This window comes from Carlito syrichta, unplaced genomic scaffold, assembly GCF_000164805.1.
Source record: "Carlito syrichta isolate Samal-C Ts95f unplaced genomic scaffold, Tarsius_syrichta-2.0.1 Scaffold288464, whole genome shotgun sequence".
Classification (NCBI taxonomy): domain Eukaryota; kingdom Metazoa; phylum Chordata; class Mammalia; order Primates; family Tarsiidae; genus Carlito; species Carlito syrichta.
The window spans coordinates 304,543-327,379 of record NW_007232560.1 but is presented as its reverse complement, the minus strand read 5'-3'; the positions used below and the strand labels follow the sequence as shown (position 1 = coordinate 327,379).

At 33.8% G+C, this 22,837-nt stretch overlaps 1 protein-coding gene across 2 annotated transcripts in view; it reads right to left on the bottom strand.

The window, feature by feature from the left end:
• RASA1 (RAS p21 protein activator 1) overlaps positions 1 to 22,837 on the bottom strand; it is a 111,013-nt gene that overhangs the window by 10,205 nt on the left and 77,971 nt on the right. For both annotated transcript variants that reach the window (XM_021710343.1, XM_021710344.1), the window contains exons 10-19: positions 18,242 to 18,362; positions 17,167 to 17,323; positions 9,660 to 9,747; positions 7,526 to 7,603; positions 5,424 to 5,581; positions 5,095 to 5,171; positions 3,750 to 3,922; positions 3,314 to 3,473; positions 2,101 to 2,243; positions 912 to 1,027 (exon numbers count right to left, since the gene is read on the bottom strand). In XM_021710343.1, coding sequence (XP_021566018.1) covers positions 912 to 1,027; positions 2,101 to 2,243; positions 3,314 to 3,473; positions 3,750 to 3,922; positions 5,095 to 5,171; positions 5,424 to 5,581; positions 7,526 to 7,603; positions 9,660 to 9,747; positions 17,167 to 17,323; positions 18,242 to 18,362 — 1,271 coding nt within the window. The remainder of the gene's footprint in view (positions 1 to 911; positions 1,028 to 2,100; positions 2,244 to 3,313; positions 3,474 to 3,749; positions 3,923 to 5,094; positions 5,172 to 5,423; positions 5,582 to 7,525; positions 7,604 to 9,659; positions 9,748 to 17,166; positions 17,324 to 18,241; positions 18,363 to 22,837) is intronic.

Genomic DNA, 22,837 nt, shown 5'->3' with positions numbered 1-22,837 from the left:
GTGAAAAATCTCATAGCAGCCAAAAAGCTTTATTTGCTGAAATATACCACATTTTAATGCAATTAGCCTTCCCCCGCCAAAAGTATTTGCCAAAAGTAATGAAAGACACATTTAGCAAGGGTGAGGAAAACTTAATTTGGTAAGTTTATCATTACTAATTTATATTGTCAACTTCTTGATATTTTCTTTAGACATTTGTTACCTACTATCTTAACTCGTTCGCCATCGCTGATGTGAAATGACATCATTCCAAGTTCTGTTCCTGGTTGCCGCTGATACAAATTTACGTCTTTGCAAATTCTGTTTCTGAATAACATATTTGGTTTATAATCCAAATAAAAATACAAAGTATGGAATGCTAGATTGGTATCTGAGGCAATACTGGATATGTTTGCAACTCTCAGCTTTATTGTGAAAAATGTGACAATTTAGAAAAGACCACATCACTTGTGCTTGATGACAGAAGTTTGCGGCAACCAGCTTTAAATGTTTTATATTCACCTGCAGTTAGTATTAGGAAAGTGAAAAATTTGCTGATCAGGAATGTGAACCAGGGAATTCACTAACACTGGAGATGCTGAAGGAAATTAACTGAGTGATCCAAGGATAGAGTAGATGGATCAACAAGATATCATTTATGATCTCAGATCTGAGACTATAAACTTCTACTCTCTCTCCAAGTTATAACATAAGCAAGAGACACTGGCTTGTATAAAAACATGGATTGTCTTATTTTAATGTAAATATTTTAATATGGCTACTTTAAGTCACTCCTTTAAGCACACAATTCATCTTGTAAAGATTAACTATAACTTTCTCAGAGTATAATAATATCAAGACAGTAGAAAAGCTTTCACATGTTTTAGAAATCGAAACTTTTCAAAACACAGATATATAATGTCACCACTTACGGTGGAAGTATTTCTGACGCCATGAATATTTTCTCCACAAGCTCTGAAAGTATGTTCAGTAGGTGTGCTAAATTAGTGTTCACATCTTCATTTTTTTCTAATTTTGATGGACTTAACTAAGAGAAGGAATAAATCAATATAAATGCATCTTGGCAATGATAAATGTGAATGAATTAAGATAAACACTTGTGGTTTTCAAGGTGCTCTGCTTTTCCATTTTTCATTGCGTATCAATCATTTTTTTCCCTTTCATAAATGGGAATTTTTAAGTAGTTTGCTCTATGGAACTCCTAATGGGTTTGTTAGCATTCTTTCCTAATTTCCCAACTGAATAAAGAACAAGCAGTGATTATTCAATTCTGTTTATTTGAAAGAAATTAAAAGGCATTTCTGAATAAGACTTAATTTAGTGGCTAATCTATCAAATTGTTTAGTCAGAATCATGAACCTTTCTCAGAACGTTTCCAGTAATCCCTGAAATCAATTATCAGTGGAGTAGATTTATCTGTAAACGTGTGAACTTCCTAACCTTATCTCCAAAGTCCAGAGACTATACAGATTTTTCTGTGGCATTACCCCAGATTTCCAACATTTAAGTCGCTTTTTTTTCCTTTAAGTTATTAGTAAGAATTGACAGCTTTTGCAGAATTAACAGTTGACAGCTCCCAGTGTACATTATCAAAACAATTTCTTATTTTATTGATTTTTTTAATCTGATGTAAAAATATTTAGTGGCCTTCTTTGTGGTTCTGCCATCAAAATAAAATGAGATAACAGCCATGTGAGATTCCACTGACTTGCTGAATGATTTACTATGAATTTACACTGAAGTCTTAATAATTAGTTCTAAATAGATGTTTTTATTTGCTTTTGTGGAGAATTATCTTATAATTCTCCTCTCCCCACACACACAAAAAAACCTTCAAAGACAACAAAAGGTGCTAACAGAGGCTTCAGTTTATGTGATGCACACTTGCTGAAAGTATTGTTTACATTACCGTTAAGACAGTAGGAGAAACACCAAAAACAGTGTATCATTTTTTAAAAATCCATTTGGCAAAATATTTGTATATTATAAAAGGTATAACTGCTCTGACAAGTAATTTGTTCCTTAAAATGTAATTAGCTATAAAGCATTACCTATTCAAATACATTCTTTGCAAAAATATTTAAGATATTACATTCTTACCTCACAAGACTGCTTGCTTTCCATTATCTTTAAAATGGAGTCTTTCAAAGCATGATGAACAAATTGTGTAGCAGTGGCTTTCATATACTGCTCCATCAAGGTGCTTGCAAGTGTTGTGGCTCGAAATAGAGTAGTGGCTTCATCTACACAAATATTTATATTAGAAGTTTATTTGTAAAAGACTGTATGAATGTGATCACACTAGAAACGAAGTGAATTCATTTTCGTTTTGAATGCAGCACTGAAGTATTGATTGCTGCAACATCCTATATTTCTATAGACTTAACTTCATTAAAAGGTAAACACATATGTTTACCCTTATCAGATCATAATAGGACAAAGGATTAACAATACCCATGTGCATATGAAAAAATGAAGGCTCACAATGGTTATCTGACTTGTCTAAGATCAGCCAGGCAGTGACAAAACTAGGACCAGAAACCAGCTTTGCTGCTCACTGATCCTATGCTTTGAAAAAAAATGGAGCTTATTTCCAAATAAAAACATAATGTAAATCCCAATATAAATTGTTAGCCTAAAACATGGCTACTGAGTTTTAATAAAACACAAATATTTTCAGAAAAGTCTATCTCAGTGCAAAATAGATACCACTATTTTATCTATCCCTTGACAAAGCTACTTATTTTTATATTCTTTATGACAAGCAGGAAATAGTTCAAAACTTTATTATTTAAGGAATGTAGAAGCAAGGACTTTTAGTGAGTCCAAGTGCTTGAGGGGTGAGAGTAGATTATTTTGTCATATTTGAAGCCATTCAAAGCACTGTGTGTTCAGTGGTCTGAGAATTACCTGTTTATGGAAGCTAGAAATAAAATGCAGCTGAATAAAATGCACAGTGCTTCTGTGCATTGAAGCAGTAAGTAAAAATTAAACAAGAGAATATGTTAAGTATAACCAAACTACTCTTGACAATTAAGCACTGTGGGCCATTGATGTGGACACAGAAAATCACTTTCTTGGCTTCTAGTACTAATCTGCCATAATATAAACTTGTATTAGAAATAGTGGCTCCTAGTAGTAACCAACGTAAGAGTCAGAACTGACATCCAGCTGCATTTTAGTGAAGGGAAAATAGAATAACTTATTTTGCAGCATAATAATTTAGTGTTTTCAGAGATAGAGTTCATATATGCTTAATATATAAAATAAAATAACTTTTTAAAGTATCACACTAACAACATCCATACTGTACCTTCCATGCTTATTTCTCTGTCATTTAGTGTGCATAATAGCAATGATTCAAGCTTTTCATGAAGAAAAATCTTCAGCAGAATGCTGGCCAGTAGTGTTCGGTCTTGTCCACATACATGGGATAAAGCATAGACTACGTGAAGCTCCTTTTGCAGGATAAGCTAAAATGACATTTTTAAAGACTGTTTAAAGTACATAGCGCTAAGCATTCTCAGTAAGACTAACAGAAAATATGTTCTTTCAGAGATTTTTCTATTTAGAAATGTGTAGCCTACCTATTTCTAGTTTCTTAATGCCAAAAAATTATCATAGTACACGAGTTTTAACCTTCTCTGGCTATTAGTATGCCACAAAGCTATGAAATTACTCTATTTTAACTTAATGGATTATTTCTGTTAAGGATATCAACAAAAATAGACTGATAAATAACTTAATACCTCTTTAAATTCACTGTACTCTTCTTCTGGCATGATTTTTTCCATAGAATACCGTGCTCGCACACGCAGGGACCCTGGTTCAATACCTTTTAATGGTATATGGGAGCTGAGCAGAAACCATTCATCTGTGGCGTGCCCTTTCTGTAACCGGCTCAACTGGCAGCGCATAAATACTTGGGAAGAAAAAGAACTGATTATTGTTTTAAAAAGATCACGCTACAATTAAATGCAAGTAAATTTTCGTAATGTTCAGTTTTCTCTACAGTGTTAAACATTTTCCATTAAAGAAGTTTTTAAAAACATCACAAATTGAATACTTAATTGCTTGTTTCATTCATTTACTGAATGCCTCCTATGCATTACTCTGATAGGCAAGGAAGTGTGATATAGACAAGATCAAGATGTAGTCTAGTCAAGAAATCAGTTACAGTCCAGTGTAACAAGTGCTGTAACAGTAAATGTATGGCAAAATAACACCTAATTTTGCCTGGGGAGGTTAAAAATCCACTCCAAACAGGTAACCCTCAAGCTGGCTTAAAATAAGATTGGGAGGTGTAGGTAAGAAGAAATCAGTGGAAAAAAACAAAACAGCACAAATATAATTCATAGCCTGCCTTCTGTGTCATTACTGGGGGTGTAGATTTTATTGTAAAAGTAATGGAGAACCACTAAAAAATGTTAAGCATTTAAAAATACAGAAATTACAGAACATTTTATAGAGAAATATTTAGGCTTTGATCTGCCTGTTATTACATATCATTTCCTTCCCTAAGCCTGAGTGTTAAGAAGGTATTAACCCAGTTCACCCTGATGTGAATTGCTAAATCCCACTGCCAACTGTGGTAGCAACAGGGTGAGAAGAGGTGTGCTGAGAACAGGAGAAGCCTCTGACCACCAGAAATGATACAGCACATATTCAAGCTCAAAGAAAGTTTTAAATAGAACACTTTTTTATTTAAATGCTAAAAAAGAGGACAATAGAAGAAGACTAAATAGTAGAAAGAAGAGATAGAGGGAAGCCACACACCAAAAAATGAGCACTGTTAGCATTTTCTTGTTCTTGCTATTTCCTGGAGAAGGGAGGGTAGACAGATACGTATTTTAAACTGAAGGGCTTTAAGTCCACAGCTTGTACAATTTAGCTATTTTGGTCTTTTTTCTTTCCTAAATACATTCTTTCTCAACAATCAATACTTTTAGAAGTACAGAAAGAAACTCTCACATTATACTACTTGCACTTGTTTTCTTTTTTAATTTCCATTTTAATACTACATTTCATTATGAATTTTAGAAGTATATAAAAGATGTCTTTTCAACTTTAGAAAGAATTTCTGAATCAACTTACAGATATCAGGATCTTTGCTTTTCTTTGTTTTATTACTAAGAGTTATTTCAAATCTATTGATGTCAGGAGGAAGATCACTAAAGGAACAAGGAGAAAAAGAATTAACAAAATGTTCTGTCATCAAACTACTTAATTCCTTTAGTTCTAATATCAAATAAACCCCCTATTTTTGTTTTTGCTTTTTTTAAGTGTACTAGATTTAAAACTAGATTCAAAACATACTTTACTCACTTTACTAATAAAGGTAAACAAATACAACAGAAAAAAAAATTATGTACTATTAATATGGTAAGTGAAAAGAATTTAATGTAATGGTAAATAAGACTTACTCAAAGACAAATTCTTCTGACCATACTGGGTTTTGTCCTTCCCTTGCGTGAGTTTTTGCTACTTGAACACTATTCAGGTAGATGTTACAATATGGGTTAGTAAAATGTTTTACTGGGAGTTTATGGGCTTCTTCAATATGTAAAACAAGTCTGCTGACCTGAAAAAAAACACAAATATTATTACCCCAAATTTCAAGAATTACGCATCAAGTTTCAAAAGTAACTACTATAAAACAAAAACGCCAATATAGTGACTTTCAGGAAATGCAAGCTTTGGTTATATTTTTCCCTTTTGTATGACATATACTTAAAAACATTCAAGCATTTAAAACAATTCTTCCTACTTAAAAAATTAAAACAGTGCAACTTTATTTTACAAGTTATTCCCTCCATTATGCTCTTAGAAGAATTTTAAAAGACACCTTTTCTACCATAAAACAATGAAACAAAACGAAGTTGAGAAGTTTTATTAATATAAGCAAACAACTGTCACTACCCAAATTAAAACTCTATATGTTATATAGTACTTATCTGGAAGATTTTATTTCTACAAAAGAAAGCACTACAACTAAAAAATGTTCTTTTAAAACACTGACTCCACCTTCTCATTTTACAGAAAAGAATACAAATTCAAAAAAGCCAAGTTATTTGTCAGTTTTGATGCCAAAACTTAAGACCATCTACCTTTCTAGTATCAGGCCTTCTCTCTTTTGTCAGCGACTACTTGACTACTTGTGTGACCTTGAGCAAGTGAGTACTTCTAAACCTCACCTTTCTCATGTAAGCATAAAGTCTACACTGAAGGTTGTCATAAGGATCAGAAACAATACAATCATCTTTTGGCATCCATGTGGGATTGGTTCCAAGACCCTCCTTCTTCTCCTGGCAGATACCAAAATCCGTGGATGCTTAAGTTCCTTATAGAAGATAGCACAGTATTTGCATATAACCTATGTGCATCCTCCCACATACTTTAAGTCACCTCTAGATTACTTATAATATCTAATACAATGCAAATAGTTGTTATACTGTGTCGTTATGTTTTTGTGGGTTTTTTTTCCTGAGTACTTTAGATCTGCAGTTGGTTGAAACCACTGATATGGAACCCACAGAGGAGGGTGACTGTATAGTAAGCACTAAATCCCACTGCCAGTTGACACATGAAAGGGGCTCAAGAGATGCTATCTATTATTATATCTGAAGATGATAATTTAATGCCTACAGTTTCACACAAGACACAATTTGCCCTTATTTGAAAAAAATCGAATCTGGCTTTTCATAGCTTAAAAAATGTTACAGTGTTGTGAAGACACACCAGACTTTTGGTTACAGGGACTATTTAGTTACTTAAATATTAACCATTTGTCCATTCTCAATAGAACAGCTTACTGGATATCCCAGTGAAAAGAACAGGAGTCACTTTGGTCAATAAATAAATAATGTATTAAACTTTCCTCAAAATCCAAGAATGTCAAAATTTGCCTAACTTCTTCCAATTATCTAGGGATTACTATTTTTTAAAAAGAGCCAAGAAATGGAGGGTATAAAGTTACCCTTGCAAGGTAAAAAAACAGAAGGCTAGGTTAACCCTCCATAAACACAGGGCATGATTAAATATTAAATAAGATTAAATATTTCCTTAGAATTGTTTAGTAGGTTTCAAAAGAAATTATACAGAATGAAAAGCCCAAAAAGTATTAGTATCAGTACCATAAGTCTGATGATCTTTTCAATGTTCTACTTTTCTGAAATAGGCCAAAATAATTTTTGAAGGAAAAAATAGTTTCAAACAGAAAAGTTTCTGTTGTTAGTGGTTTGATATTGTTATTTTGATTGCAAGAATAAATAATTCTTCATATGTATTTAAAAACTGGCATTATGGACCAAAAACCACGAGGTATACAAAGAACATTCTCTTTCATAAAGAAATAACCTTGTCCTGCTACTGTTGGAAGTGGCAGCACGACTTTAAAATGCCTGAAAAGATTAACTTCTCTTTAGAAATGGTGCCCAAAACAGTTCAGACAGAAATTTTAAAAAGATAAAGACCAAAGTGTTAGAGCAAAATGTGACAATTACAAATCCAAGAAAATTAGTTTCACCTGACGAAGGCGTTTATTAGCTGTCCCTGGACTGCTTTTTCGTAAATTGCAAAATGCTTGCAGACCTTTCATCCAGTCCTACAAAACAAAAACAAAAGCAAAAACAACACTGCATTTCAAAGAAATATACACTAGTTTATCTGTTTTATATTCATAAATTTTTTTTTACAAATCCCATAGTTCCTTCCTTCTAGACTGCTGTTTCTATTCTCAGAATATTGTACCTTATTTGTGCCTAAATAAAGTAAAACAATAGTCAAAACAATTATGAGTCTGTAAAAATGTTTGAATTTATGTAGAAACTCTAATTAACATTAAATACCAAAAAATAAAACTTACATTAACAAATTATTTCTCCCAAACAAATAGTACTTTGGGCAAAAAATGTTCATTGATAGGTAAGCTGTTATACCTGAGACAAGCTAGCTTAAGCAGATGTTAATTTGATACAATTCTTGAGGAGAGGACTAATTGCAAAACCAACTGATAACATAACATGATGACTGATTTAATGATAAGCATTCTAATCTTTACCTGAGACCATGATTATAGGTAGCAAAGGATAAGGAGCTTTGGGTTATTTTTTAACCTTTCAAATATAACATTAGATTTTAAAAAATCATTTCAGCCTAATCAAATTAAATTGCAGCTATTTTTTAAATGTTTGATATCTAGTGTTCTGGAAAAAGTGGAGAACAATTTGGGCTTACTAAAAATAAATGTAAACTTTGTCTTACATGTTTCTGGAAAGCTCTGAACTGCTTATTATGTCTTTAACTTATTGGCTATTTCAGTGAATATGAACTGTCAGTGTTTAGAGACTGTTTATGGTACAGCAAGTTAAAACCAAATCAATTACCATAGCTTTTAGAAATAAAAGAGTAATCAGAACTTCCTCCCTCTTGCAGCCCAACAAAATCAACAAAAACTGGAAATACCACTTACAGAAATATAGAATATGGAGAGATTGTATATAAATACAATAAGAAAATGTTCTAAGTGAGATGTCATTGGTATGTGACATATCTCTATTCAGAAAGAGGGAACACAGTAAAAAAAAACTAGAAGACAGGATACTGAAGTATAAATTTCTATTCCTAACTCAATTTCTAACATTTAAAAAAATTATCTAATTTACCAAAATGTTTTGAGCCCTATTTTTCTCAACTAAAATTTAGGGATACAGACCTATAAAACAATGTTTTATTTGCATTATATGTGAAAATGAGTATTTAACTGAGATATTTTACAAAGATGTAAAATATGACATTCAGGAATGAGCCATAAACCACAATGGTTCATTCATCAAGTTGATTATCTTAGTCTAATATTTTCACAACTGATGAGTCAGGGACCCAAGTAGGATCCACAGTTTTAAGAGCATTTGCCTCTTATCTAGGGCTGACAAATTAGGTTGTTTCCAACAAAGCCACTTTCACTTCTTAACTACCTTTATGTTCCTTCAGTAGAGTATAAGTAGAAATTTAGCCATAGTTGTACAAAATACAAATAAACACCCAGAAAGATTAGGATTAAAAGAAAACAAAATTTTTTTTAAAAACAGATTTTTTAAAAACATTATTTCTTCACAGAATTAATAAAATTTAATAAAAGTTATAAGAAGGGCATTACACATGGATTAATGGCTAGTGCTAAAGTAGAAATTATATCTAGACTTAGAAAATATATAGAAAATAGAAGTCCTAAAATATTTTTCCTCTTGACTGAACTTTCATTTTCAGACATGGAGTTCAACCAGTGAAGAAGAATAATTCTTGTTAGCAAAACTAACTGGCTTACCTTTGGATTGTACTGAGAATATCTATAACCTTTGTGCAGAGGATTTTAAATGAGCATTCTCAGTTGGACTCAACATCACAGAGTATTTAAATTTAAAATGGAGTTTTCATTCCTAATAACCCTTCTCTGTATTTCTGTACTTCTTTCAAAAAAAATTTTTACACATGAAAGTTCTCATTCCTTAAAATAAAAAGATGATTAGATTTCAGGCATCCTTTTCTATCACTTTATCTTAAATGCAATAGTTTTCTATTCTAGTTAATAAGAAAACATGAGCTAACTTATAACATATACCTTTAGAGGTTTACAGTCATTTAAGAAACAGTGATCTTACCTCTGCTTGTTCTGGAGTTTCTCCTGCAAAGTAAAAGATGTAATGTTCTTCACTAAAGTGCTGAACTACTATCTGAAAACAGTTTGGCCTGTAAAATACAAGCAAAAAAGCTATTAGGAAGTTTAATAAAAAGTATTAAAACATTTACACCAATCTTTTAAAACTCACACTATATCATTATATAATTTATATTAAATTGTAAGTCTTAATTTAGAGAAAAAATTCTCCATTTTACTAGATAATTACTAAAAGAAAGCTGCATATTTTAGAAAACTTGGTCAACAATTTTGAAATTGTATCAATCTTTCAAAATGTAAACTACAAAAATACTGTGTAAACTAATTTTAACACATTAGAAATAAAGTCACAATGAAATGGTGAAGCTGAATCGCTAGAATTGTACACAGCTAAGCTAAAAACTTCTTATATGCACTGCAAAAAGACTAGAAATGTTATTAGACCAAAAATGTCCTTAGTAATTACCTCTAAGGAGATTGTGTTTTTATATTTATCGATTTTTTTCAAACTGATTATTTTCCCTCTTCTTTTAAAATGGAAACATCAATCTCCTTGTTCTGTAGTTTAAATGAACTAACAGGTATGAACAACAAAGATTCCTTTTTCCTCTAGAATGCACTAATTTAAACCACTTGATACATAAGTACAATATTAGTCCTTTATATCGTTTTTGGAGAAGTACTGCCTTTCCAACTAGACTTGAAAATGTTTGTGAAATGTTTATTAAGGGCCTGCATATTTTGGAATGCAGTAAATGTTATTTCTGTTTCTTGCTTTAAACAAAGATTATATCATATGCTTTAATGTTAGGGGGCCATAGCAAAATATATAGTACAACCTTAACACTTGTTAGCAACAACCTTCTCATGCTTAGAGAATGTCATAAAAGTAATAATGAAAAATGGAAACTAAAAACTTCCTATTCTGAAAGTTGCCTGAATCAGACTAAATGGATAAAATATTAAAAACAAAGCAAAAAGCAGCTGTTTGAAGGCACCGGAGAACAACCAAAGCAGCAAAGATTTGAGTGAGCCTGACACACTTCATAGCTTTTCCTTTCAAGGCATTTGCCAGTTCCTCAAGTGTGTAGGGAGGGCAAGAAGCTGAGATGCTAAGCAGAAAGCAGCAGCTAAAAGGCTTTAAAAAAACTAACCAGCACCCAACAGTTCCACAGTACTGGGAGGAAAAGTGGTGTTCAGGATTTTCAGAGCAAAAGCTTTCAGTGAGATTCCTGAAAGGGGCTGTCTGTGCCTTCACATTAAGGACAAACCAGAAAGAACAGCCATCACCAATGAAAAGCAATCTCCACCTGATCCCTGAGGGAATCAGGATGAACCACCCCTACTCCACCTGTTAGGAGAAAGAGCAGTCCTTTCTGGAGGCAAAAACATTATTATCCATAGCTTACATAGTTTTTCTTACTTAATGTCTACCATTCACACAAACATAAGTAGACATTACTGGAGTCAGAATCAAATGACTAAAAGCCAAGAGAAAAAAAAACAACAGAGACAGATACATATAATCCAGATACAGCTAAACAAACAAGGCCTTCCAATAACTATAATAAAGTGTTTTTAAAAACAGGTAAAAATTTTTCCAAAAAACTGGATTTTTTAAAATGAAAATTCTAAATTGAAAACTGAAAGACTTTAACAAGTGGATTTAACTGCAGAAGAGTACATCAGTAAACTCGAAGATCAGAAGACATCTAGCTTGAGCAGAGAAAAGAAAAAATGATGAAAAACAGTATAACAGACACATGGGATATGGTGAAAACGTAAACTAACTTTAACAGGAATCCAAGAAGAAAGAGAGAATGTGGTAGAATAGCTGTTTAAATAGATACTAAGAGTCTTCTGACAAAAGACATCAGGTCTCAGGTTGAAGAAGCTCTACAAACAGTAGGATATGTTTTTTTTTAAATTTACAGTGGGGTGGGGGGCACTGTTTAGTTTTACTGCTGAAAAATCTAAGATAAGGAAAAATCTCAAAGCAGCCAGAGAAAGATGAATGAGACACATTACCTCTACGAGAAAAAAAAGATATATTACCTCTGAAAGAATCAATTTGAGTAACAATAAAAAGGTTGAAAGTCAGAAAACTATCTTTAAAATGTGAAAGTAAATTAACTTCAGTCTGAAATGTAATAGCCAGCTAAAAGGTAAAACAATACTGGCACAATGAAAGATCCAGCCTATGAAAAGATGAGGGTGTAAAAATTACCATATGAACATTCACTGGAATAATAATAATTCTGTATCACTGAACATCTCTCCACTTGTGTTTCTGAAATGGCTACTATTTAGAGTAAAGTATTAAAACTCAGATGTTTAATACAAAGAAATAGAGTGCTTAGAGATCGTTTAATACTGAAAATCTGGAAAAACTGCACAACCGTACAACTGGAGCCCCACAGGAGAACCTGCAGGAGCAGCACCTCCACAATCCTCCAGCACTGGCCGCAGCACATGTGTCAGTCACTGCAGAAGATGAGCTCACTTCCATATAAGACCTCAGCTCTATGCCAAAGGTCAACGTATCAGGTTCTGTGCTTGTATCATGAAGTGTTCAATGCCTGCCATTAACTAGGTATCATAATAAATTAAAAAAATAACCATTCATCTATAGTTTCCTCTTTTGTGCCCTGGTATTTGCATTCTGTAATGATACATAATTTGGTGTCAACCTATTTTTCACTTGTCCTATTGCATGGTAGAGATGTCTTCTCACTTCCTTTAAATATACTCTGCTGATGCTTGTTTTCCTTGACATTTAATGTTGCTCACATAGTGCTTCCCAAAAAGTACTGAGGCACACATTATGAAAAACAGGTGACAATAAATGGGTGTACATGGGAAAGAAATCTGTTTTTTAAATGAGAGATTTGAACTTAGATCTCAAGGACATAACTTTTTCCTATCAGGTTTCAGACTTGGCATCATTAAATATAATTCATGACTAAATTTTAAATGTCTTCAAATTCTTGAAGGTCACCTTCAACAAGAAACCCTGCACAAGGAGCAAGCTACGAACTTATAGCAAATGGTAATTATATATTTACTGCTTTTCTCCCACTTGACAGAAACTCCATTCTTGCTATTAACCAGATTAGGAATAATTCAGAATCTTTAAATTGTACTTTAAAGATTTGATCCTATCCTTAAACTCTGGCAGTTTTTTCTTTGTCAAGTGACAAATGTCATGACCTCCATGCCCCACCCTCCCTATTCCCCCCTCTCACCCAGAGCAACTTTTTTTTGTTTCCCCGGATAAATGTCCTCAAAGGGAACTGTTTTGCCAATGTGGAAGAGATGAAACAAAAAACAACAGAAGCACTCAAAGGCATCAAAATCAAGTTTAAAAACAATGGACAAAATGTCTCGATAGGTATATTGCAAGGGTTCCCAGCCCCCAGTCCATAGACAGGTAGTGGCCCATGGCCTGTTAGGAAGTGGACCACACAGCAAGAGGTGAGCAGTGGGCAAGCCAGCAAAGCTTCATCTGTATTTATAGCAACTACCCATAGCTCGCATTAAGGCCTGAACTCTGCCTCCTATCAAATCAGCAATGACAAGCCTGCTTCCATTTCCAACATCATATCTTTGTGAAGCAGAGTTTTCTGCAGTGACAGCAACCAAAACAAGATTATGGAGGAGACTACACATAAGCAACACATTTCGGCTGGCACTGTCTTCCACCACCCCCAGATGGGACCCTCAGGAAAACAAGCTCAGGACTCACACTGACTCTACATTATGGTTAATTGTATTAATTGTTTCATTAAATGTTACAGTGTAACAATAATAGAAATAAAATGCCCAAAAAAAGTAGCGGGCTTGAAACATCCCGAAACCATCCTTTCATCCCAGTCCACCGAAAAACTGTCTACCATGAAACTGGTCCCCGATGCCAAAAAGGTTGGGACCACTGGTGTAGGGCATCAAACAGAGTACTCTGAAGGTGACTGAAGTTTAAACACGTAGTATGAATACACAAGTTTTTTAAATTGAATTCTTTTTTGACAGGGTTTCCCCTTCATATATCAGTAGTGATATCTCACTTTTCCAAAGACAAATTTCTGCCTTAAATCCATAAACTATCAAAGCACATTAATATCTTTTTGTATTATACATACAATTTTTGTGGTAGTTTATTCATTCTTCAGTATATTTGCAAGGTAAGAACCCCTCACCAAAAGGTTTTTTCCTGTAGATCATATGTTTTTAACAAAATTCTTCTTTGAGACAGCTAATATACTTCGGGATCAAACAATAAGTGTTTTGATTCCATTTATCACATAAAACTGTAAATGCATGCAGCTTGGATTTTATCAGAGCCTCCATTTCATAATGTTATTTAATATGGAATTCAGGTCTACAGACAAATGTATTTGTACTGCTGATTTCCCAGAATAAATACTTGATATAAAACATTTTAGTGTTCCTATCATGAAACTTCGTCATCAGTCATAAACTTAAATATCATTTCCATAGGGCCTTCTTTGTTTAAATGATTCATTTACTGTTTGAAATACTTAAATGAAATCCTTAAAAGTTTTGGTACTTCTCTGAATGAGCAATAACTTTCTTTTAGCTATTTCTCTAATGTGTGCCAATTCATTAGTATGCAGTGAAAATGTAGTCTCTGGATATGTACAACCTATCATTTGATTCACAGATGCATTTACTGATCATACAATCTGAACACTATCTAATGCATTTACTCACAATGCTATCTGAATACTATTTAATACTCTTGTATTGGTTTACTTCTTTGCCCCTAACAGAGTTGGCAGATTCCGTGAATACCGGTAAAACAAGCAGTTCTCCAACACTGCTAAGCTTTAGCTATTAATTCCATGATCTCTTTAACAAGCTTGCTAAATTTCCTGATACAGTGGAACAGATCTATGAGAGGGGGTGGAGTGGCGGGAGAAGGAACTGCTTCTCATTTGGAGTTTATCGTTCAAATGTGTTCCCATATGAAGTAGATATTTAGTGGTGTGCTGCCAACAAATATGCTTGGCACCCACTGACTTTTCTGCAGTGAGGCTGGGGATGAGAAGATTTACTGGGTTTAGCAACCTAAATTTAATGCATTTTTAAAAGCTGCTTAGTAAGTAGGTTGAGTTTTGTTTTGTTTTATTAAGACTACTGTTTTAATCTTGTGAATCTAATGACTTTTCAGCATTAATCACCAAATTACCCTTATGGTGGTGAAATAAATATCTGTACATTAAAGCCAATTATAAAGAAGTAATAATGGAAAACATCAAATTAGTTATGTTCTTTTCAAACACCCCTTATATATTTTACAATGATAATGAAAACAGTTTTAACTTCTGGTTTTTTTTGATGTGAGAAACAAAATGAAATTAAAGTTATGCATGAACACAAAAAGTATCTTCTTGATTAACAAAAAACTGAGTAAAGTAATATTCAGATTAACTGAGTGATTTAAAATAAAGTTATAAGTGCTGAAGAACAGTCACTATCAAGAAAGAGATCTGTTTGCAAGAGGTATGCACTAATTCTTTTGCCCCAATAAAATAATGAATTAAAACAGTTTATAGAGTGAGTCTTATGATTTCAAGTGTTATAGCTTTTGAAATGTAAAACACATGTTTAAATATTTTATTATGATAACATTTTATAACTACCAGCATCTCAAGAGAGCCTACACTGGGTGGGAAGCTCCACTCAACTACAAAGATGAATTCATACCCATCCGTCTGACTCAAGAACCATCTATTTCATATTACTGATCTCAATAAAGATGTCCCCAAAACATCCTCCTTCTACTGCTTTTATTGTTTTAGCATTAATAAACTATACTTAGCAGTGAGTACTGCTGTGTCCCCAACAATCCTCTTCACCCTAACATGCGCCAAGTACACAGTACGCTCACTATCTAAGGGAAATCATTCCCAGAAACAGGGCTGGACACAAGAGGGCCTCACACTCAGGGTAATCTGGTTTCTTTTGCCATAACAAGTAACCCAGGACTAGCGATAGGTTTAAGAAGTGGCTCAGTAGGGATTGTGAGTGAATTCCCACAGCCCTTTCTCTGGCCCTGCTTGTTACCATGTGGGAACTAGTGTGAGGAAGAATTCAACACATACGAAGGAATGCAGGGCAGAACTACAGAGAAAAGAAGCCAGAGGCCTGATCCAACCACATCCACAGGCTATGATTCCCATATTGTTAAAGAAGAGGGGAAAAAACTTAAGAAATCCTGTCTTACCCAAACTTTGTGGGGGTTTTTAATGACTCTGTAAGATATTGGGGAGGGTTCAAAAAAAGAAAGGGTATCACTGTCAAATTAATTTATGAAATAATTAGTACTGTCTTAGAGATTCCCAATATATATTATATATATTAGAGATTCCCAATATGTATATTATTTTACATATATATTTCCAATATAAGTGTATATTTCTTAAATGTAAGAAACAATGAAACAATTTTTGCATGAACACAAAAAGCAACTTCTTGATTAACAAAAAGTTGTGAGTAAAATAATATTCAGAGTAACTGAATAAGACAACAAAAAGCCTTGCTGTAAGTAAAACTATTTGCTTACTTCAGCATTTCAGAAACCTATTTGAATATTTTTTTAAAACTGTCAAAAATCACAAATAACATTAATGTGATCTCCTACACACACTGGAAAAAAGAAATGACAAGACTGTATGTTTTACAGGTATTTCTCATGAAACCTCAACTTCAACAGAATAAGACCTAGTTTTGCCTAATAGAAATGTCATCCTGCAGCAGAAAAACAAGTTGTTAAAAACATGTGTTTCAACTTGTTTTTTGAATCATAACAATAAGTAAGAAAAGTGATACACAAACGTATAAAGACTCTGATAGATTACTGATAATACTAACAGGCAAAGGTAATGAAAATTCACTGTTTCCGCACCAAAATTCAGAGTAATGAAGAACTGGATTTGTCTTGTGATATACAGGATTTAGACATTTATATTTATTTTTTTTTAAAAACCAAGAGGTCAATGTAAGAATTTTTTATTTCAAATATTCTTTTTTTTCCATCAGAACAATTGTTTTTATATGACAATTAAATTTTAACATTAAGTTTATTAGGAACTTACCTATTGAATTAACAACAGAGTGTACCTAGTATACTGGAGGCACTGAGTTGACAGAGAGTGAAAAAAATCAGAAGAAATGTGACAAGACCTAAATAACTCAAAAGATTGCTGGTGGTGGCGGGGAGGAAGTATGCTATCTACAGATCAAGTCTTACTATAGTAAATGTCATTTTAAAGATTTCTACACAATACAGTGGAGTAGATCTTATGAGGAGGTTAATCCAAAATAAGAAGACAGAAACTATCCTAGAAAGTAAATCTGATATTTTTAGGGCTCCTCAAAATTGGTTTGCTGTGTTCTGAAATGACCTGAACATACCCACTATTTTATTATTACAATTCCAACAGAAAAATAAGAAACCGGTTTCTTACCTGCCAAAGAGACTATCATGAACAACATAGACAGAACATACACTGAGATCTATTAATCCTTTTGGTTTTGTAGCTCGTTTTTCACTTTCAAAATAAATAAGTTGGGCATCACTGCCCTCTAAGATAAAAAATAAATTTTTCCAGCGTTTTCCTTTGCCTGTTTGAAGAAAAAAAAAAGTTTTCCCTTAGGCAAACAACAAACTGAAATATATTTTTTGGAATCACAAAAACTACTTTGCTAAAAAGAATAAATATACTTCACTGCTGTTCCAAAACTTAATATACCAGACCTTATATAATGAGAAAATGACTGTAACTAATATGAACAAAAATGTCTTTTGTTATATTGCTTGTTTTAATAAATCAGAGTAAATGACAAGGATACCTTAATTATATCTTCTGAGATTTCATTATGATAAAATCTTCAAAATTACTGTTTTGGAGTAATTATTTTCCAGTCTTAAGGAAACAATGTATTCCACTAAACAACACCCCTGCCCACAACTCCTCAACATGTCTTTATGTCAAACTGAGGTAAATCTATGTGATAAATATATCAATACCATGAATGTGTCAAGTGCCACAAGGAGTTTCTCTTATTTTTTAAAACCATGAGTGAAAGAACCAAAGAATCTGATTGGAAATGTGGACTCAATATATCTAGATTCCAAATATTGAAGAAAGCTTAGCTATAAGCTCTGAACAAGTTTCAATTACTAATAATTCATATCAAAATGGCTTATTTAAATTCTATGTTTTTAGAAACAGGATCTTGCTCTGTCACCCAGGCTGGAGTGCAGTTGCACGATCATAGTTCATTACAGCCTCCAACTCTTGGGCTCAAATGATCCTCCCACCTCGGCCTCCTGTGTAGCTGGGACTACAGGTGTGCGCCACACGCCCAGCTAATTTTAAAGTGCTAAGATTACAGGTGTGAGTCTTTATACTCAACAAAAAAACTTAATACAAATCACAATGATTTTTAAGTTCTGTGCCTGATATCTACAATGCCACAATCAATGATTTAAGGGTAAAATACTGAAACTGAAACCTTAAGTCTTAAAAGTTTACTTACTCTTTTTCAGAAGATAACCTTTCTTAACAATATTTTTATAAAAAGCATCCTTCGTTTTACGGCGAATTGTATTATAGATTTCTTTGCCATCCACTGTATCATTGAGTACTTGTTCTTGATCCTGAATTTTTTTAAAAAATTACAATTATTTCATGAATTTTTTTTTTTTTAAAGACAAGGTCTTGCTCTGTCACCCAGGCTGGAATTCAGTGGCACAATCATAGTATCTAGCTCACTGCAGCTTCTTGGGTTCATGAGATCCTCCTGCCTCAGCCTCCCAAGTAGTTAGGGCTGTAGGAGTATACCACCATGCCCAGCTAATTTTTAAAATGAATTTTTTTGTAGAGACAGGGTCTCACTATGTTGCCCAGGCTGGTTGCAAACTCCTGGCATCCAGTAATCCTCCCATCTCATCCTCTTAGAGCACTGGGACTACAGGCATGAGCAACCACACATGGCCTATTTCATGAATTCTTGATAAAAATGAAGTAAAAATCTACTGAACTGTCAATTAAAAAACAGACAAAGTATTTTAATACAAATATATAAGCTGGTGTGATGGTGCACACCTGTACTCCCAGCTACTCAGGAGGCTGAGGTGGAAGGATTGCCTGAGGTCGAGACTGCGGTGAGCCATGATCATGCCACTGTATGCCAGTCTGGGCAAGAGTGAGACTTGACTCAAAAAAAAAAAAAAAAAAAAAAAAACCGAAAAACTAAATTTAGATGCACATAACACATAAGAGAGTCTTTGCTTGCCAATTAAATTCCTAGAAAAGTTTATCATTCCCCAAGAACATGGACAACTTTCCCAGAATGGTTTTCTTACCATTTTTCAAGGACAATAGGTTGTGTTTCCATTGATAACTAATAAACTACTTTCAAAAACAGTTTTGCTATACTTTGCAGCAAATAATGTTTTGAAAACATTAATTTGTCCCTACATAACTTGTAAATTAGGAACCAATGTGAGCATAATGCAAAATCATGTTTGCTTATACACAATTACGTTTACGAGAAACACTAAGTGAACAAGAAACTTGCACTCAGCCAAGCTGAGACGGGGCAATATACAAAGCATACACACCTCAAACATTAACAGTCCTCAGTTCCTCACATGTGCTGCATGCCACACCCACCTATCCACATGGTGTCATAACTGTCTGACCTCAGATCACCTTCCTTCTGACTCTGCAAAACCCCATTCTCAGCCTCTCCGATGGCACTTCCACATGTAAACTTCAGGTCTTTTTCTGAAGTAAAGTGCCATATTTCTTGTAGTATTTTTACATTTCTTAAACATTTAGTATGCATTAAATTATTCCACATTTTTGGGTTAATTTTTAAATGTGCCACTGATAAAGTTTTTGAGTGTTACATCCCTAGCCCCACTTTTCTTCAAGCTTCAAGGTTTTTATTGCTTGATTGTATGTAATGTTTTATTTTTAGGAATACATAGTCTACATTATAGTAGAACTCACATTAATCGCTAAATCCCACAATTTACAAATAAAATGAATTACACAAGACGGCTTTATCATGATCTCTCCAAGACAAATCAGTCTTTGCTATTAGGACCAACTGTACTTAATTTTAATTTTTAGTGTTTTGAGTTGTCATTATTTGCAAGAACTAATATAATATGACCTTTAGTCCATCTTACAAACTTCATGGGTCCATTCAATCCTCTTATAAATCTAAGCTAAGCTATGGGATTTTCATAATTTTATTTCTCTTATATCTTGAAACATTCTGCTGTTTCATCATCCTAGGAACTATTTCATCATTACTCAACAATTATTCCTCACTATGCTTTAAAAAAAATACTAAAATAATAAGAAAATAGAAGAATGAGTTGTCTATCCTACAACAGTGGGGCTGTTAAACTATAGTATGCATGCTAAATCCAGTTTACCATCTGTTTTTGTAAATAAAGTTTTAGTGAAACACAGCCACGCTCATTTCTATACGTAGTGTCTGCAGTTGCTTTTAACTACAAAGACAGAGTTCAGAAGCTGAGTCAGACTAAATGGCCTACAAAACCTAACACATTGACTATCTGGCTGTTACAGAAAAACTCTGCCAACTCCTAGTATAGAGGATGATGCAAAGTGAAACAAATCACTTTCTACTGCATCAGTCTTTGGCTTTTTTGCTGTTGCCACATATTGCAGCATCTTTCAAAAAAAAGTACAAAAACCATCTTTGCTGTCTTTTTAGCTTTCAATGAACACAAAGTTCAGAACTCTTAATTTTCTGCTCATAATGGTAAAGAGAAAAAACTGACAGAAGAAGATGTGACAATTATTGAAGGAATCAGAAGATGAACAAAGAAATAGCAGCACTCTGAACTCTACTCTGATGAGTGAAATCTCAGATTATAATTTTTCAGATGATAATATACTCAATGAATTTTCCCAAACTCAAGAATCTCTGAGTGAGCGATATTATTTCTAAGAACACACAAAATATATGATGTTATCATTTGGTTAATTATTCAACAGGAAGGACATCAGCATATAATATTTTGTGACAAAAACCTGCAATATCTTGCTTTGCTAAATAAAAGGAAATGAGACTAGTCTTCAAATGTTTGGCTATGCACCAATATTTATTTAATATGACTTGTAAATGAACTGAAGCACTTTGTATAAAAAAACTTAAAAGTAAACATATAATGTAAAAAAAATTTTTTTTTTTTTTTTTTTTGAGTTGGAGTCTCACTCTGTCTCCCAGACTGGAGTGCAATGGCCGCTCCCGGCCACCGCAGCCTCCATCTGCTGAGCTCCGGCGATCCTTCCGCCTCAGCCTTCCAAGTAGCATGACTGATCATTCACCAACTGGTGTTTATAAATCTGAACAAAAATATTTTACACTTAAGAAGACTATAAGCCATCAATGTTTTCAAAAGTATTGAATTTTGATGATACAAATAGGAGAAGAATAAAAACGAATCAAGCTAGATTCCAGTAGTAATGTATTTAAAGTCTGGAATCAGTATTGCATTTTGACAGGTAAAGTGCATGAAGAATCAAAGTAATTATAAGGAGGAATTATTAGCAATTATCTGAATCTGGAATCAGAATTGACAAGATGGACATGTCCCATGTCCACGAAGAAGCCTGACGCTGTGCTGTAAAGACACTACCCTACCCATTTCTGGTATGTAAGCCTTTATAATCATGGAAATATGAAACAAAAATTTGGACTTGCTACATTTAAGTTCTTATTACATTTTCTAACAAAATCATTTTTGGATTATACTTTTATAGTTCTGAAAATTATTTGTAAAATTAATTAAGAATACAAAAAGTTTTAAAAGATACATCAGACTCAGACGGTAAAATAGTGATAACTACATTCTCCTGGGAATACAGTTTTGTATTTATCATTCTTTATTTCAATGGTGATGGTGCTTAGTATTAGCTTCAGAATGGGACATTTTGTCCCATTTAAGATATATTACACTAATATTTGGATTTAAATACCTTATTTCAAGATAATCTATACAGGCCTTTTAAAAATTATATTAAAACAGGGGCTGTTACAGTGAATCTACAAATCCTAAAGGATTCCAATATATTAGAAGACACTATGGGCAAGAACACAACTCCACTTTCTAAGTCCCAGTAACTCACTGATGACAGGCTTCGCCAGTGTTCCTTCTCTCAGTCCGTTGTCTACACAGTTCTGGACAGGCAGGTCCCAGATAGCTTACATTTCTCACCAAGGGAAGTAGAAAATCTGACCGGTTATAGTGTGCACCACCAAAGCTAGCTTCTCCGTGAAGTTAGGTACGCAGGCTCCAGAAGCCAGACTTCAGTTGCAAATCGTGCCCTTTTCACTTATGGCTAGGAAAACTCCATTAAATAAGTCAAATCAATAAATGTTTGCTGAGTGCCAGGTACCGTTTTAGTTCTTGAGATACATCCATGAACAAATCAAAGATCCCTATTCTCATGGAACTTATTTTCTAACCTATGAAAGAGATAATAAACATAACAAATACATTGAATTGTATGTTAGATGATGGTAAGTGCTTTGCAAGGTAGAGCAAGCTGCAGTGTAAAATAAGATGTCCAGGTAAGTCATTATGAAGCTAACTTTTGAGCAAAGACTTAGAAGATGTAAGAGAGGCAAGTGGATATCTGAGGGAAAATCATTTTTTTTTTTTTGAGTTGGAGTCTCACTCTGTCGCCCAGACTGGAGTGCAGTGGCCACTCCTGGCCACCGCAGCCTCGCCTGCTGGGCTCCGGAGATCCTTCCACCTCAGCCTTCCAAGTAGCCGGAATTACAGGCACGCACTACCATAGCCAGCTAATTTTTTTGATATATTGTAGAGATGAGGTCTCACCAGGTTTCCCAAGCTAGTCTCGAATCCCTGGGCTCAGACAATCCTCTGTCTCGGCCTCCCAAAGTGCAGGGATTACAACCTAGAGCCACTGTGCACGGCATGAAGTGCTTTCTCAGTGGTGCTGACACTTCTTTGTAACAGAAGGTAGCAATAAAGAGTTTTTTTGTAAGAAAGGCAGCTGTGGGTACACCCTTTGTATCATATGGCATAACCTGAGAAGATAGATAAGCAAGTGACTGACT